Source organism: Mugil cephalus, chromosome 13 (assembly GCF_022458985.1).
Source record: "Mugil cephalus isolate CIBA_MC_2020 chromosome 13, CIBA_Mcephalus_1.1, whole genome shotgun sequence".
Taxonomy (NCBI): Eukaryota; Metazoa; Chordata; class Actinopteri; order Mugiliformes; family Mugilidae; genus Mugil; species Mugil cephalus.
The window spans coordinates 1,894,964-1,911,067 of record NC_061782.1 but is presented as its reverse complement, the minus strand read 5'-3'; the positions used below and the strand labels follow the sequence as shown (position 1 = coordinate 1,911,067).

Sequence of the window (16,104 nt, the reverse complement as noted above, 5' to 3'; positions counted from 1 at the left end):
GTAAAACATCTAATGTGCATAATGTGTGCACAATGTCTATGAATCAATGAAATACAGAGAGATAAGAGAACAAAGGTAAACAGAAATACTGTAAGTCTGTAAAAAAAAAAAAGATGGAATAATATGTGATGAATTTTATAAATAGGACATAATATAATTAAGACTGTCCTCAAAAACACAGATTTCCCCAATTTAACATTTCTATTTTGTACTTTATTTTTCTTGCATGTTTTACTGTTTTGCAAAAATAAAGATTAAACTCTGGTGATAAATGGCCTTATATCATGAAAGTTAATCCGAGTCTGAGAAAAAACAGAGAAGTTGTGTCTAATAGTGAAGAATTGGAATATGAGACAACATGTGGCCAACAAAAGTCAGAATTAGAATAAAATATCTGTGCATTTTCATATCCACATAAAAGCTTTAGTTTGGTGTAGTTGGTGCAGGTTCATTGTCCAAAGCCTCGATTTGCTAAAATTGATTCATTCATTCTAAGAAAAAACACATTATTTGGTCTTTAGAGGAGACCAATCCGTTTAATACTGGAGTCACAAACTAAGACGCTTCTGAAACATCACAAATAAATTGTCGTCTTTGTAAATGTATTGTTTTATTTTTATTAATTTTTATCTTGGTAGATTTTTTTTTTTATTATTATTTCTCAGTTTGAGATTTGTTTTTAGCACAGCTTTAGGAATGAAGTCCCTCTTAAAAAACACTGGAATTAGTCACATTCTGTGTTGTTGGTGCAGGTTCATCGCGGAAAGCCTCATTTCTAAAGTAAATCCACATTTTATTTAAAAGCTTTGCTGAAATTTGCAACGGTAACATTTAGAGAAAAGCTGCATTAAAAATAAGAGGAAAATATCAAATTTGATCTTTTTTACTCTAACGTTCATCGTTCAGATCAGGACTTTCACTCGACGTTGTTACACGTCTCAGTGGAAAAATGCCAGAGTGTGAATCTCTATAGATGCATCTGCAACAACACACGCACCTGTTCTTTAAACTCTGCAACTATTTTCACGGTCGCTGCTCTGATTTCTGCTGCATTTCTCTCTTGTTTTAGATTAAAAGATGAATTACGAATGAATGAAAGTGATCACACTGGGATAAACTCACTGCCTGTCTGTCGGTGGAGGGCAGAGCCGAGGATCCAGGAGCCCAGTCCAGAGAGTCCCGGCCCGCCGGTCCGAACTTCATCCAGCTGCTCTCCAGCAGAGACCGCATGGTGGACGGATGGTGGAGCTGAAGGCCCAGCCGGAGCCAGGGGTGGGGGGGCCACGGGGGCCGAGAGCACTGAGAGAAGGCTGCCCGAGGACGGAGAGGACGAGCGGCACGGCTGACAGCTCAGAGGGACAATGACTGCAGGAGTGTTCAGCCTGGAATAATGACTGAGGAGGGAGGAGGGAGGAGGGAGGAAGAAATGAGGACAGCAGACAGCGTCCAGCAGAGAGGAGACGCGTCACTGGTCCTGATGGGAGGATTTAGAGCTCTGCAAGTGCACACACGTGTTAACCTCCTGCACACGATCAACATTTTAACAGTCCTGCAGCAAAATATGTCCCACTGCAAAGACTAATGCTTTGTTTTTGGGTTTTTTTGTGGAGGTGATGTTGCCTGTGGGGATTTTTCTGCACGTCTGCACAACTGTAATCGAATTCAGCAAAAATTGGCTTTTCATTATGAGGATGTGTGACTCTGTTGTAAAAAATATATTTTTTAATTGCTTATAGGACCTTAAAAAATATTCATTACCACACCTGATTTTTGTCATACGTGTCATCGTTATTTTGTTTTTGTGGCAGGAAAAACTGTTTCTGCTCAAGGAGATGGACTGAAAACCCAATGAATCATATAGGATAATTAGGATTTAAGTGTTAGTGAAAACTGAGGACAATGATTAATAAATAAAAAGACAATAATTACCGAGTGTTCCTCTGCAACTTAGAGAAATCACACATAAATATCTAACATTTGGAATAATATGGAATAAATTAATGCACATTAAGCACATCATATAAATGAAAAGCGTCATTGTGGTGCTGCTGTTTTTTTTTTATTAGATACACAACTTTTCAACACAGTTTGACTATAACATAATGTATTGATTATGTTGATGGTGCAGAGGTCTATGAAACGCTGGCTTAATAGGGCTAAAAGAAATAGTTTTATATGCACATCTCAGTGGAGTTAACGCTAATACAGTTCTTTTTGTTAAGGTTAATATTGTACCACTTCCAGCCACTAGCTAGCTTGATTCTGATCTGATTTTAGGATGTGACCTGTACAGGTTCCACAAATAATTAAAACCTCAACATTTTTAAATTTGGTCTGGATTTAAACACGTTTAATTTGAGAGTTCATCCCGGACACTGTGAATAACGTGAGTCTATAGATCGGATGAAAATGTTTCCACAGTCACTTCCTGATACATTTGAACAGTGTTACAGATGTTATAGACACGGTGACAAGCGTGTGGGACAAACTGCTTTTATTGTGCAACACACGGAGCAGACAGGCCTGCCAACACAGCGCTTAGAAACACTCAGCAGTTACATGAGCGAGGGGAAGGAATGAGAAAAGCCAGAGCAGGAGGGGGCAGGGAGTGGGGGGCGGGGGGGGGGCTGTTACAGGTGCTCTTCATCGATATCAAAAGCAGAAAAAATGCACTATTAGAAATCACAGTCACAACGTTAGCCAAGATGCTGATGTCATCGAGGTCAGAGCAGAGGGAGAGAGGGAGGCTCCTGCACCTTCATCTTTTTTTAATACAGTTTCCGAAAGCACCCTCACCCAAACCGTTCACAGCTTCCAACAGTTGTGAGTTTAAAGTAGCGCTTAAAAGGCACACAGACCGCTCTTCCTCTCTGACTGGAACAATAATTAGGTTTTAAACTTTCTGCAACGTGTATAATTAGTCACCTTTAGAAAACACCTCGTCTTTGGATTAATGTGACATGTACGACCTCAGTGGTTCAGGTTCCAGGGTCCAGAGATGCACAATACCTGGCTGAGACGGATTAAAAAATAAATAAATGAGATATATGAAGCTTGGAGAATTTGGTTTTCTACTGATAAACACGTTACTACTATGAATTTGTAGAAATTCTAGAGAGACAAACTTGAATAGTTGTAAAAACTGAAACATTTCAGAGGGAGTTTGTAACACATGTTGGTGTGAAGCTTTAGAAAACTCCCCGAGAGCCACAGATGGGTTAAAACTATTCAAAGCTCCTCATGGTGACCAAACTAACTCTGTTATCTTCACTGAAACGGCAACTTTAGTTCATTTTCAGCGGTATTCAGCAATCTCAACAAAACATATCCCACAAGACCACAAGGCATCAGGCAAAAGACGCAGCCAGAAGCTTGAAATGACGAACAAGGTTACAGTTTTGATATAAACGTGGCTTCACTGGGCTCATTGGCGCTGGAGAATTTAAAGTTATCTCTTCGTATCAGCAGCAGAAACGCTTCCCTCTATTCTGACCTCCGGAGATAAAGCGTGACCTGGATGACTGAGAACCTTCCCAGACATGCAGCTTGATGTGAGTTTGATATTTCCGGCCTCTGTGTCATTTGTTTCGACACCCTCTTGTTGTGTGAGCTTCAAATTTAGAAAGTGTGTCAGATGTCTGGGTCATGTATAGACTTTCTCCGTCCAGCAGGACAGCGTGGACAAAGCCGCTTTGCTGTGTCACCGCTCTCTCCCCAGCTCCAGAACGGAACTGTCACAAATGTATTCATCAGGCCAACAACGCTGCAAAGTGTCAACAGTAATCCCTCAATAAACTATAAATGATGGTTACTGTGAATTATTAGTAGAAATGTCCTTAGACGTTTCCGACATGAGGAGCAGCTGTCAAATCTGAGAGCAGCGAGAGCTTAAAACTCAAACAAAGACTGGATATGCCGCATGGCAACCGGGCAGATTTAAGGCCACTCGTTCGTAGTGAGGTTTTCCCAAGTGCATCAAATCTGCTTAGATGAAGTGTCCAGAGATGGAGATGATCTTCAGTGGTTCAGGAGCTTTTAATCTCTGCTGTTCTGTGTCATATGTGCATTAGTTGCAAAAGACAGAAACGCTGACAAAAAGATTTATGTCATGCTACCGCAAGAAGATGTTAGAGACTAAAAGCAGGACAATCATCAGAGTGAGGGACACAAGCAGACGGAGAACTGTTGCATGACACGTTAGCCAACTGCTTTTTTTTTTTTTAAGACTTAACACCACCTAAATCCTTTCCCGTCACTGCTGCTGATCACACTGATGGCTGACAACATCTGTCCACTCGCTGCTCGCCCTCAAACCACAGGGAATAAGGACGAGCGGGGAAGAGTCTGGGACACTGTGGGGGAGGGGGCTGTAGGACACAGCGGCAAGACAAGCCGACGCCATTCGTCATTTATCAGACAGTCGCAAAAATTGCTTGTTCCTGGAAACAACAGTGCAAAGCAGAGACCATGCAAGATGGATTTCCAAGTAAGAATTAGTGCGACGAAGATTTGTTTTCTGCTCTCAGCCTGGAGGAGGAGGTGGGTTAAAGCAGTTGAACTGAGATCTGAACACGCTGCACATGCTCTTAAGTCAATCCCGGCCCTCGTCTTGGGTAATGGCGTGCAATGCAGACACTCGTGTGCTCAGGTGAAGCCTCAATGAGGAAATGAAAAGCTACTGGGGGCCCATGTGTGGGCCGTGCTGTGCTGTACATCACCAGGAGTCACTTTCCTCTGCACCACACAGCATCAAAGATCTGATCTGGATGAAAGGCTATTACAACGATGGGGTTTTCTCTGGGAGCACCACATCATCTGTGTCTGTGCATGTGAGTGTGAGTGGTTGTTTGTCTTTCTGTGACAGACTGGCGACATGTCCGGGGGCCTAAACATTACCCAGTGGAGAGTCTGGCTGACTTCCAGTCAGCTTCCCGCACACGTAAACCGCGATAAAATACAACGTTCAAACAGATGCACAACACTTCTGTCGTGCACATGTGTCGTCTGGACCCAGCATTAGTCCCGTAGATCACGACATGTGGTTGGAGGGAGTTGCAGGACGAGATCAGCCACTAATGCACGATCAGATATTAGTTAAACATCCACCACTTTTTGCAGGAACAGACCTCTCCGATGTCTGGAGGGATCCGCTGTCACAAAGGCGGAGGAGAGTCTGTTCCCCGTCCACTGCATTAATTTAAATTATAGATGCACAACTACTGATGCAGATTGTCGCATCAATAAATACTTGACAAATCTCTTCAAAGCAATGTTTAATACAATTCTCCTGCATCACTTTGGCTTTGAAGGTAACTGACGCTGTTGATAGAAACACCATTTACTGAAACTGAACTGAGCCTGAAGCCCTAGAGAACCTAGAGAGCAACACATCTGTCACAAAAGACTGAATGAAGCGACAAACTCTCAGCTGTTGACAAAGTGGGTGAAAAAAAATAAAGAGCAAATCCTTCTTAGGGGAGCTTCAGAAGCCCTCCCCTCCCCGACCGACCGACCTGCCCGCTGCCCTCAATATGGTCCGAGCTGGTCACATTAGCATCGCTGCGTTCTTTCATTCATTCGCTCATAATCCATCCTAAAACGCACACGAGCGTTAACAGAAGTCAGCTGCTGCAAACCAGAGAAAGAACAGGAAAAAAAAATCCTAAACTTGGCAGGTTTTCGATTTAAAATGAAACTATTTTTTCAGGCTGAAATTACGCAGTTGCAGTTGTCTATAAATACTTGAATGCTCTTTTAGCATCCAGGACAGACGAGTTGGAAATAAACACACAGATCGAACATGAAACTGATTGTCTTTAAAGTAAAGTAACGAGAATAAAGGACAGAATTCACTGACATCCACCAGGTCACTCATCGCCTTTGGAGCAGGACTGTGTTCATTTATTGAATGATAATGTATCAGCCACAGATTGTTAGATTTCATGTGCTGGTCTGATGTTGCTGCCAAAGGAAAACTCATCAAGTATTTGAGGATTTGAGTCAAATAATCTGTTTTCAAAAGTAATAATTTATTTTGTCTGCCTATGTATTATAAATAGAATTGGAAGCAGTCCTTGAAGGCATCATCTTGGGCTCGGAGAAACTACAACTGCACTACTTTCTCAAATCAGATTGAGCAGATTTAAACTAATAAATGAAAAGATGTGAATGAATCCTACACTCGTCTTTGGTCGCGTTATGAAATTTAAGATGTCGAAGACACGGTGCATCTCTCGAAGCGTCACCACTGCCATTACTTACGTAATTATGGTTATAAACTCTAAGAAATACTCTCCTCAGTGGCACAGAATCAGCAGAACGTGTGGCACAGACTGTACTTAGTGTTGAAAACAAACCTTAAAAAAAAAGAGGAATATTCTCAATATGACACCTTAAATATTTAAAATAATTTACATAAATACAGGTATAGATACTGCTTAAACGGGAAAATTAAAATAAAGAATATAAGATTAGGCATCTACATAGATATACTGTATATGTCGTATTTGTTTAAAATAAATACTTGTGTGTTCCAGAAGGTTTTGATGTGAGTGAATAATATAATGACATTCAGTTACAGGTGAATGATGCTGCAGAGTATTTAGCAGCGATGCACATTTGCATTACAATCAGATTAAACAAAGCGTACTCTAGACTCTCCTGGATGGTATGAGGCTCCTCTAATTATAAAATAATTAAAATAAGTTGCATCGTCAGCTTTATACTGTGACCTAATTTCAATCGGGATTTATTCTGTTTAGTTTTTTAACTTAACTGATCCTATGGTTTGTTTTGGTATAATTTGCACAAGATTTGATTTGAGAGTTAAAGTCATATCCAGAAGTGCTGATAAATGACCAAAAATGAAATAAATACATGTGTCAGGTTGGGAAATAAATAATAATACGTTCCTTAAAGGCACCCTGTGGAGTTTTTAACTGCTCATGGAGGCACAGAGCTGATGAGCTGGATTTATTAAGATCATGCTCTATATTCTGGATAATAGCATGAGTAAGGAGCGCTAATGCATAGTGCATGATTGATGGTGTGAAACGATTACTATTAAAGTAAAAATATTTCTTTGGACAGCAGCTGATTACTGCAGCGAATGAAAATAAGACTGAAACCTCACAGGGTACCAAGAAGAAAAGATGTGTTAAAACGATAAAGGAAAAATAACGAATGCACATCACCTACCACTTAAGAGATAGTTGCATTGGCATTTGATGACTTATTTATGATGAGTTATGAGCGATTCTGCTGTTCTGTAACTAGGAAATCACATTTAAAAGCTGTCTGTTTCGTTGCATGTTCAGGGGTCTAGAGAGGAACGTTTTCAACCAGGGAACAGGAGCACAAATGGCACATTTACTGTTTGATCATTCATATAAAAGATCTAAATGCCCTCGTTGTTCTCATCATGACAATACGACACCATACTGCATTGCATCATTGGCCAAGCATCGAGCCCTCCATCAACCTCGTTCTCCAGTGACGGCGTCAGAGAAGTTTACTGCAGAAAACTGAATTCCTGTTTTTACGCGTTCTCATCCTTCACTGACCGACCAGTCTGCACGCTTTCCTCGCAGCGACGTCACATAATGATGTCGTAGAGCCTGCCGACCCGACCCAGCCACTCGCGTAGCGCCTGGCGGACACGAGCGTCGGTCACGTGGCAGGAGAGCTGGCTGAGGCAGGGGTAGAGCGCCGGCTGGAGCGCCAGGAAGGAGGGGTCCGACAGGAGGAGGACCTGGTTGAGGAGAGTCAGGACCATGTTGGTCCACGCCTGCAGAGGGAGGAGAGAGGTCAGCGCACGAGCGTGTCCCTGCGTTTGCTTTAACCGCGTCAACACTCACCTGGATCTGAGCCTCGGAGTCCCTCAGCGAGATGCCGTGGGAGCTGATGGTGGATCCCGACCGCGGCCTTTTCTCTTGTCTCAGGACCTCTGGCCCCGCACTGACAGAGTGCCTCAGAGGGGGCCCCTGCTGGTCCACAAGCTGCTGGGGCCTCTGCGGTGGTCTTTGCGGCTCCCCCGCCGCCCTCCTCTCAGCGATGCCTCCCACCCCTCCTGGTGCAGACGCCCGGCCCTGCTCCTTCATGAACAGGTTGACGTGGCTCTGCTGCGGCTGCTGCTGCTGCTGTTTCCTGCGTTTGTACTCCATCATCAGTTTGCTGATGGTTTTGTCCGTGGCGATGGTGTACAGTTTGTTTCCGGCGCTCTCCCACCATTCCTTCCTCCGTCCCGGTCCGGAGCTGACAGGAGTTCCTCCCACCGAGCTTCCTCCTGCGATGCTGGAGTCCCGTCTCTCGCTGCCGGTCCGGAAGTGGTGTGGCAGGCTGCCTGTGGAGCTGAGGAGAGAGGAAACAGCTGATCTCATCTGTGTCCTCCAAGTCAGACTGAGGACGGGTCATTAAGACTGAGGTCAGACCTGAATCCTGGGCTGGGAGTGGGCGTGTCTCCCGGGGACGTTGTGTCTGTTGTCTGACACCTGTACCCGCCGTCCTCCGAGGGCGTCCCTCTCGCTGAAAGCCCGCCCGCTGACGTCGGGGTTGAGGTCTCAGACTGGAAGAGAGGCAGGAAGAAGACGTGATCTCCTCCTCCTATACCCCCCCTCAGCACTGCCGCCTCCTCCAGGGTGCTCTCCAGGTCCCGGTGCATCTGGATGTAGCTGTTGCACAGATCCACACACAGCTTGTAGAGGCGCTTGACCAGCCAGGCCCAGTCGGCGCTGCCCAGCGGCTGCACGCTGAGGGACGGGACAGGAGGACGCCACGGGTGGCGCTTATCTCGGCCACGAGGAGGGCTGACCTGCCGCAGGAGATGCAGAGAACCTTTTAGCACAACATCTTTCCTGTTCCGGTTAGTCGGTGAAAAGTTCACAAAAAAAACAAACTCTGAGGCCTGTCCTCATTAAACTAGGACACATAAAAAGGAAATGTCTAATAATCCGACTAATCCGGGGGAAATCTTTTATTTTTTGCTGCCCAGTTTTCATGACTAGCACACATTGTCCAGACAGAAAACAAAAAACCCATGATGTTCCAGGCAGTGTATATTTTGTCCAGATCAGAAGCCGTTTGTGAGAGTGTGTGTCTCACCTGTGCCGTTTCTTCAAAGATGTCTTCGTCCTCGGAGGAAGCAGAGCCGGGATGAGAGGAGTCAGAGCTCCCCTCCTCTTCCTCATACAGGATCCTCTTCACCTGAACACAGCCAAAAGGTTCAAATGTGAAATGAGAGCCATGACCGTCAGTGACCTGTTAGTGGAGCTTTTAGGTGGGAGATAATGTGTTGCTCTACACGGTTGTCACTCAGATGTTGTTAAGATGTGACTGATCTTGATGAGGGAGGCGTCTGAAGGGTTTGCAGGTCGGATAAAAATGTTAATAAATCCAATGAAGTTGTGTTAATGTGTTATTTCTGTGATGCGTTTATTCCAAATATTTAAAATACCTGCTCTGAACTCTGCTGTCATTACACCTATCAAACAGACACAAGTACAGATTCACAGACTGAACATAAAAAAACAAACTGTCACTAGGTGAGATGTAACATTAAAGCAACAACATCAGAATTTATTGGATTCATGTGCATGTTTCTTTTTTAGTTTGTTTATTCATTTTTTTTTTAGCACCACTGGTGCTTGGTGCCAAGAAGGTAGAATAGAGTGAGTTTCCTGATAACAGCTTCCTTCCTTCTCAAAACCGTTTAGGCAGGAACAACTGTGCACTAGTATTCCACTAATAATCAGAATAATAACCAGAAATGGAGAACCTCATGTAACCACCTCAGCATGAACAGATTAGCCTGACAGGAAGGAGTTATAAATCAGATGGAGAGGGGTGGTGTAAACCTCTGATAATCTGTTGAGTAGGAAAATAATAGCTCCTAATAACCGTGCACTTGATGTTTAAATGTGATTTTCTTTGATTGATGTGAGGTGAACATCAGATGATGTGAGGAGTTCCCAGGAGAAACCCAGAGGTAGGAAAACAACCAGTTGTTGGAACAAGTGTTTGAAAAGATTAACCCAGCTGGAAATGAATTCACTATTTTCAATTAAATTTAAAAAAAAAAAAATTTTAAAAATTCTTCTTTGATGCTCCAAAGCAGGAGAACCATTCTGTCAGGGAAGTTCTATAGTGGGTGACTTTTTGGGGCATTTAAATACATCTGATCAGAATGACTTCAGTTGGGTACATATACTGATCAGCCACAACATTATGACCACTGACAAGAGAGGTAAACAACATTTAAACCATCCGTGACAACTCAGTGTTCTGCTGGTAAACTTTTGGACTGGGACTTGATTGCAAATTCACTAGATCCCAAACTGATCAATTATCTGTGGGATGATCCACAGAGGCCCCTCCACACAAAGACCCCCCCACTAACAACAGGACCTCCCTAGAAGGCCCATTTAAGGCCCGTTTTGGAGGCACAAGGGAGACATGGGATGGGCGATATACTGGTTCATACCAAATACTGGTATTTTTATTTCTTTAGGATATGAATTTGCAATATACTGGCATACCGGTGTACTTGATTACACAGATAGTGGAGCTGGAAAGGTCCGGAAATGAACCAGCAGAACGAGAAGACCATGGAGTCACAGACGAACTTGTGCCAAAAAATGTTCAGTGTTGGTTGTTTGGGGTTTTTTAGGTTTACAAAATCCAACTTGGACCAAAAACATATTTTTTGCAAGTCTTGTTCCATCCAAACCTGTTTTTTATTACTAGTGATAAAATAAATTAAAATATTTGAAGCTAAGAGCAAAAGTTAATAAAAGAGTACAGGGAGGTTCTGCTGCTGGTTTCCCACCTGCTGAGCAGTCATGCCGTCAGCCTGGCTCAGTATGGCACACAGCAGTGCCTGGAAGTACAGGTTGAAGCTCATGGCGGACTGGCGGTAAAGATTGGCTGCTCCACAAACACCAGACACCTTCATCAGCAGGTACTTCAAACCCGGCCGAGTGTCAAAGTCCCGCGCCGTCCTGCAGAGAGGAGGTGAACAGTTTGAGTTGGAGATTCACAAGATGGTATCGTCTGCATATGGGTTGACTGTGTTGTTGCAGTAACCTGTAGGAGTCGAGCAGCAGGTCCAGGATGATGGCTAAATTTGTCATGGAGATGTAGCGCAGGAAGCCAGCTGTGGGTCTGCTGGGGTCAGAGGTCACCGGCGTGACCCTTTCCTGACCCTCGGGCTGCTTGACGAACTCCTCCAGTAGAATGTCGTAGAGGTTTTGGAGCAGCACCTGGTGGGAGAGCAGGCTCACCACGATGGTCCGGAACGGGATCCTGAACACAGATTTAAAATGAAGATGTATTAATCTGTAGAAAATAATTAAGCTATAAACGTATGAGTTCATTCTCTTTTATTCATTACATCAAGCTACCATCCTACTTTGATGTATTTCTTTCTCCAAAATTTTTTAAATTATCAAGAATTTTATGCCACAGGATTAAAAACTATTAACTAGCCACTCCAACTCCCCTAACCACAACATTTTTGTATCAGAAAGTTGGTCTAGAGTCTTTCCGTTGGGAAGTGATTCTGCTCCAGCAAAGATCTGCTCGGCCAATCGGATAGATTTTTTTTTCTCCATATCGGCTGAAACACGCTCCAAATCTGGTAAGAATATGGCTACACCCAGCCAGCCTTTGACCCAATATCTCCAGATGTGTAACAAAACTCTTAAGGTTTGAATGTAAATGATGAAGCATTTGAGTTCTAGCTAATACTTACACAATAAAAAACAAAAATAAATCAACAGTGATTTAGTTTTTTATGTGCAAAGAGCAAAGTGTTGTACTCCACAACAAGCAATTACAATATGCAACAGAGCTGCACAATGTCTGACAAAGGGGTGTGTGAACAAAAACCATGCCTTCAGTGTAATATTTGATATTAAGGATATTAATATTACATAGTATAGAGATTAAGATACATTGTCTTTTTAGGAAGTAGCCCTCAGGGATTAAGGTTACCGAACCAAAAAATACTTGACCCAAATTTAGCAGATAAAAATGCAGAAACAAACTGGGAATATCTTGCATCCAATTTGATTTTCAAGAAACCAAAGCACAGTTTATTCATCACACACAGTGCAGCTCTACAGGAGGTGGGTTTGATTATGGCGATCATGCAGAGCCGTGAGGTATCTGGGCATCGGTCGCACTGTTAAATTAACATGAGCACACAATGCCTTACCCTATTTTCCTGTGAGCAGAGCAGCAGAAAGACAAGCAAAGACAGTTATTGAGACAAAAGTTCAGATATAAATAGATTTGCCTTTCGATATGTAATCAGTAACTTTCATGCCTTCATTACTTCGTAGACCAAACCATGCTTTCGGTGTGTATGTGTGTGTTTTTTGTGCACCTTTTCTGAGTGTGTCCGTTTGATTGCTGATCTGACGGCAGCTCGATGATGAGAACACAGGACTGAGCGTGCTCAAAGCCGTCCTTGTTGTTGGGCGTCTTTGGAGAGCACTGGGTGTCCAACATGAAGACCTAGGACACGAAGAGGAAACAGAAACAAGAGTGTCAAAAAGGCAAATTTAGGAGTGACGTAGCAGTGCTGAAGTATGAAGTTGTGCTGATAATGCTGCAGCCCAGTCACATTGTTTGGGCGGGGCTTTATTTTGTGATGAGAGAAACATCGATGCAGAGCCTCTGAGAGCCATGTAGAATTAGTCTGCATCTAAATGTCTGATCTCTATTATAATATTTGATTCCAGTTAACCTCAAGATGCCACTAAAGATCATAGATGTCTCTTTTTTTGGAACAGCTTTGGTCAAATTTATTATATAATTATGCAGAATGACATAATACACCAATCAGCCTCAACATTATGACCACTGACAGGAGAATTGAATAATTGAAAATTCCACCTGTTAAAGGACAGATCAAGGATTATGATTCATTTTAATGACAACAGCCTGTAGTGAAAAGTGTGACTGACCTGCTGCGCCATCGCTTTGATCCTCCAGTACTCTGCTTCGGCCGAGGGTGAGTGAGACGGAGCTGCCACCTTTACCTCGCAGGCGTCTCCGGGAAAACTGTCTGAGCCACTATGAAAACAAGCCAGAAGGTTCTGGAAGAGACAAAGGAAGAGAGATGAGTTAAGGGCCTGGCCTGAGAGATAAATAAACAAAGACGCTGTGACTACCATGCAGAAACAGGAGCAACAGTGATAGAAAATTTGATTATAAGACTAATTATAATGCTGACGGGTGTCTTCATCAGTGTCTGTTGTCAATCTGTCTGATCTTCATTCATTCATTGGCCTGATGTGTGGAAAAAAACATCTCAGTTCAAATAATACACACATTTTAGCCAAACAGCCATTTTCATTATAACAGTCCAGTTTTCAGCAATTAAATTTCCATCTCTGAACTGCATATATGTGCAGCAGATAAACCTTTATGAACTCCAGGACTTATAGTTTAACATGGTACATACTATACGGATGTGATCTGAATGCATTGCTTAGAAAATTCTTTTAAAAAAGCAGCTTTTCTGTGAAGCTGGTCAAAGGTCACGTTCATATATGTGAAAGCATAAGCTACATGTTAAAGATTCACGTCTATACAGTTTAATCTGCGAGGTAAAGACAGTCAGTGTCCCACAAACACGTCACATCCAGGTATTTGAGTCAATGAACAGCTGCAGAGTGAAATTAAATATCACGTTTAAAACATTTGATCCATGTCTGGATGAGCAATTTTCAAACGTAGAGAAGCCTGGTAAAGAATGTCGAGCTCTCTGGTGCAGATGTGTTTGATTCTATGTTTCTGGGCCAAAAAAGATCAACAGTGAATTAATTGGCTCCAAAAATCCCCAAAGAAAATTGCAATCAGAGAGGAGTTATACTGAAGGGTATGTAAAATATGGGTCAAATTTTCTTCACAGCCTCCAAACAGGTTTTAAAAAGGGATTTCATCTTATCCTTCTGCTTATAAAAAGTCACACATAAGTTTAAATAGATTACTTGGATCAGTCTCAGATGACTGTGTTCATTTAACAAAATGCAAATGACACCATGTTATAGTTTCTATTAATCGTAGTTGGAAACTATTTTCCGTTGCCTTGCACTCAAGTTGAATCTAATCTAATCTCCAGCCATGGCCTTTAGCTCTGACTTTAACTCTGCCTGCAGCACTGGTTCTGTCCGTGCGGTTTAGGGCTGATTTTTAATCATTTATTTTACAGTATATTAAACTGGGTACATGCCAGAGATACGTCGTTTCTATTTACGTTTAAGAATGTGGCCCAGCAAATAACCACAACCCATTTATTTTCTGTTAAGAATCCTAAAGTTATTACTATTTTCTGGAAGCACAAGCACAAATCCCTCAGCAGCGGTAAGATGATCAACATCATCATCATCATTTCTGAATGATGCACACACACACAAACACGAACACATACAGATGTGGGTCTAAGCCTTAAAGCTGCTTAGCTGCATTCAGGCAGGCAGCTGACTGCAGAGACACACAACATCCACGAACATAATGCCTGACGATGTCACCTCTGCTGAACACACACACAGGGGGAGAGGGGGAGAGGGGGAGAGGGGGAGAGGGGGGAGGCAGGGCTGCGAGTTACTCTTTGTGTGGCTGAAATGGAACAGAATGTGTCGGATTCCCGCTGAGGTTGTGCTCTCTAAACCACCTCCTCGCAGCAGGTACCCCCATCAACAAATTAACACTCACAAAGCCACGCAGGCCGCCACGTCTCACGCACAGCAAAGACACAAACGGTATCCTGTTTTGCAACAAAGTCACTTTTGGAAATAAATTTAACGCAATTAAACAAGATGGCAGCGTGGGCGGCTGCAGCGGATATGTGGCGTGACTACGACCTCCCAGGACGTTCCTCGCTACAAAAGTACAGTCGGGAGAGTCTTCCAAACATCTGGACAGGCACTGCTGCCGATATTGCCGAGCTTAAGTCTTTCAGTATTTTGAACTGAACTTTTACCTATTAAGCCTATTTACAGGTCAAAAGTTTTAGACCAGCATCAGTTTCCTCTGGTCTAGTTGGTCAGAGCTTCGTCCTACAGCAACATAATGACCCAAACCTTTAGTCCAAGCTCTACCAGAACTACCTCAGGATAAAAACAAGATGGAAAGCTTGAGAACATGGAGTGAACCATGGACCAGTCTCTAGACTTTAACCCCATGGAGCTGGTTTGTGATGAACTGGACAGAAGAGTGAAAGCAAAGCTCCCTACAAGAGACACACATTTCGAAAAATATTTGATTTGCATTTTAGAAAGAAAGAATGTCACAAGTCAAATATGGTTACTGTGATGAGTGCAAAGGTTAGAACAGATTCTGGGTTATATATTGATTCCATGATTATTATTTTTTTTAACTTCAGTTGTTTATTTGGTCCATGCTTTTCTTTCAGAGTGGAATTAAACTGCCCACATATCAAGAAAAAAAAGACAGAAATATTGGAGTGTTCTTTTCACTGGTAGTGTACGTCTGCACAGATCTCAGAGAGAAACGCAACTTCATTCTGTCTGAGTGTTGCAAAATAACATTTTTTAAAGCTTGATTTGATTTGTTAGTGAATGAGGAATATTCATCACTGAAATTCAACTTCTAATGAACTCAGTGGTTACATTTAGAGTGATCACAATCCGGGTGTTGACATGTTAGATTTTAACTCCCTGTGAAGAGGAACTCATACAGCACAGTTGTTGAGCACTTTTTGGGTTGTTTTTCATGCTACAGTGTAAATTAATTTTTCTACAAGACTAAAAAGTGCACTGTGCCACGATACCTGACCTGATTTGAAGCCTTGGGTCCTAATTTCTTTGTATATTTTAATTTCTTTCTGCATATTCTGGGGCAACATATAATAAATCTAAATATTTCAACTCTAATATCTGAAAATATCCGGTCAGACAAAGACTTAACAGAAGCTTTTAAGCATTTTCTCCGGGTTAATCGTGAGAAGAGAGGTCGGACAGGCAGAAAATAAACTACCTGACACAGTGAGGAGACAAACAGTTGTCGGTCGCTGCTGCTGCTGCTGCACGAGAGTCTATCTGAGGTTAACTGGGTTTATCGAGCTTAATGTGAACTGCC

General features: G+C 42.7%; 1 protein-coding gene across 1 annotated transcript in view; it reads right to left on the bottom strand.

Moving 5' to 3' along the window:
* Positions 1-2,037: 2,037 nt before the first annotated feature.
* arfgef3 (ARFGEF family member 3) overlaps positions 2,038-16,104 on the bottom strand; it is a 46,618-nt gene continuing 32,551 nt past the window's right edge. Inside the window, 9 exon segments of the mRNA XM_047602653.1 lie at positions 2,038-7,786; positions 7,857-8,349; positions 8,430-8,809; positions 9,100-9,201; positions 10,823-10,994; positions 11,080-11,298; positions 12,212-12,220; positions 12,383-12,513; positions 12,966-13,097. Coding sequence (XP_047458609.1) covers positions 7,595-7,786; positions 7,857-8,349; positions 8,430-8,809; positions 9,100-9,201; positions 10,823-10,994; positions 11,080-11,298; positions 12,212-12,220; positions 12,383-12,513; positions 12,966-13,097 — 1,830 coding nt within the window. The 3' untranslated portion in view covers positions 2,038-7,594.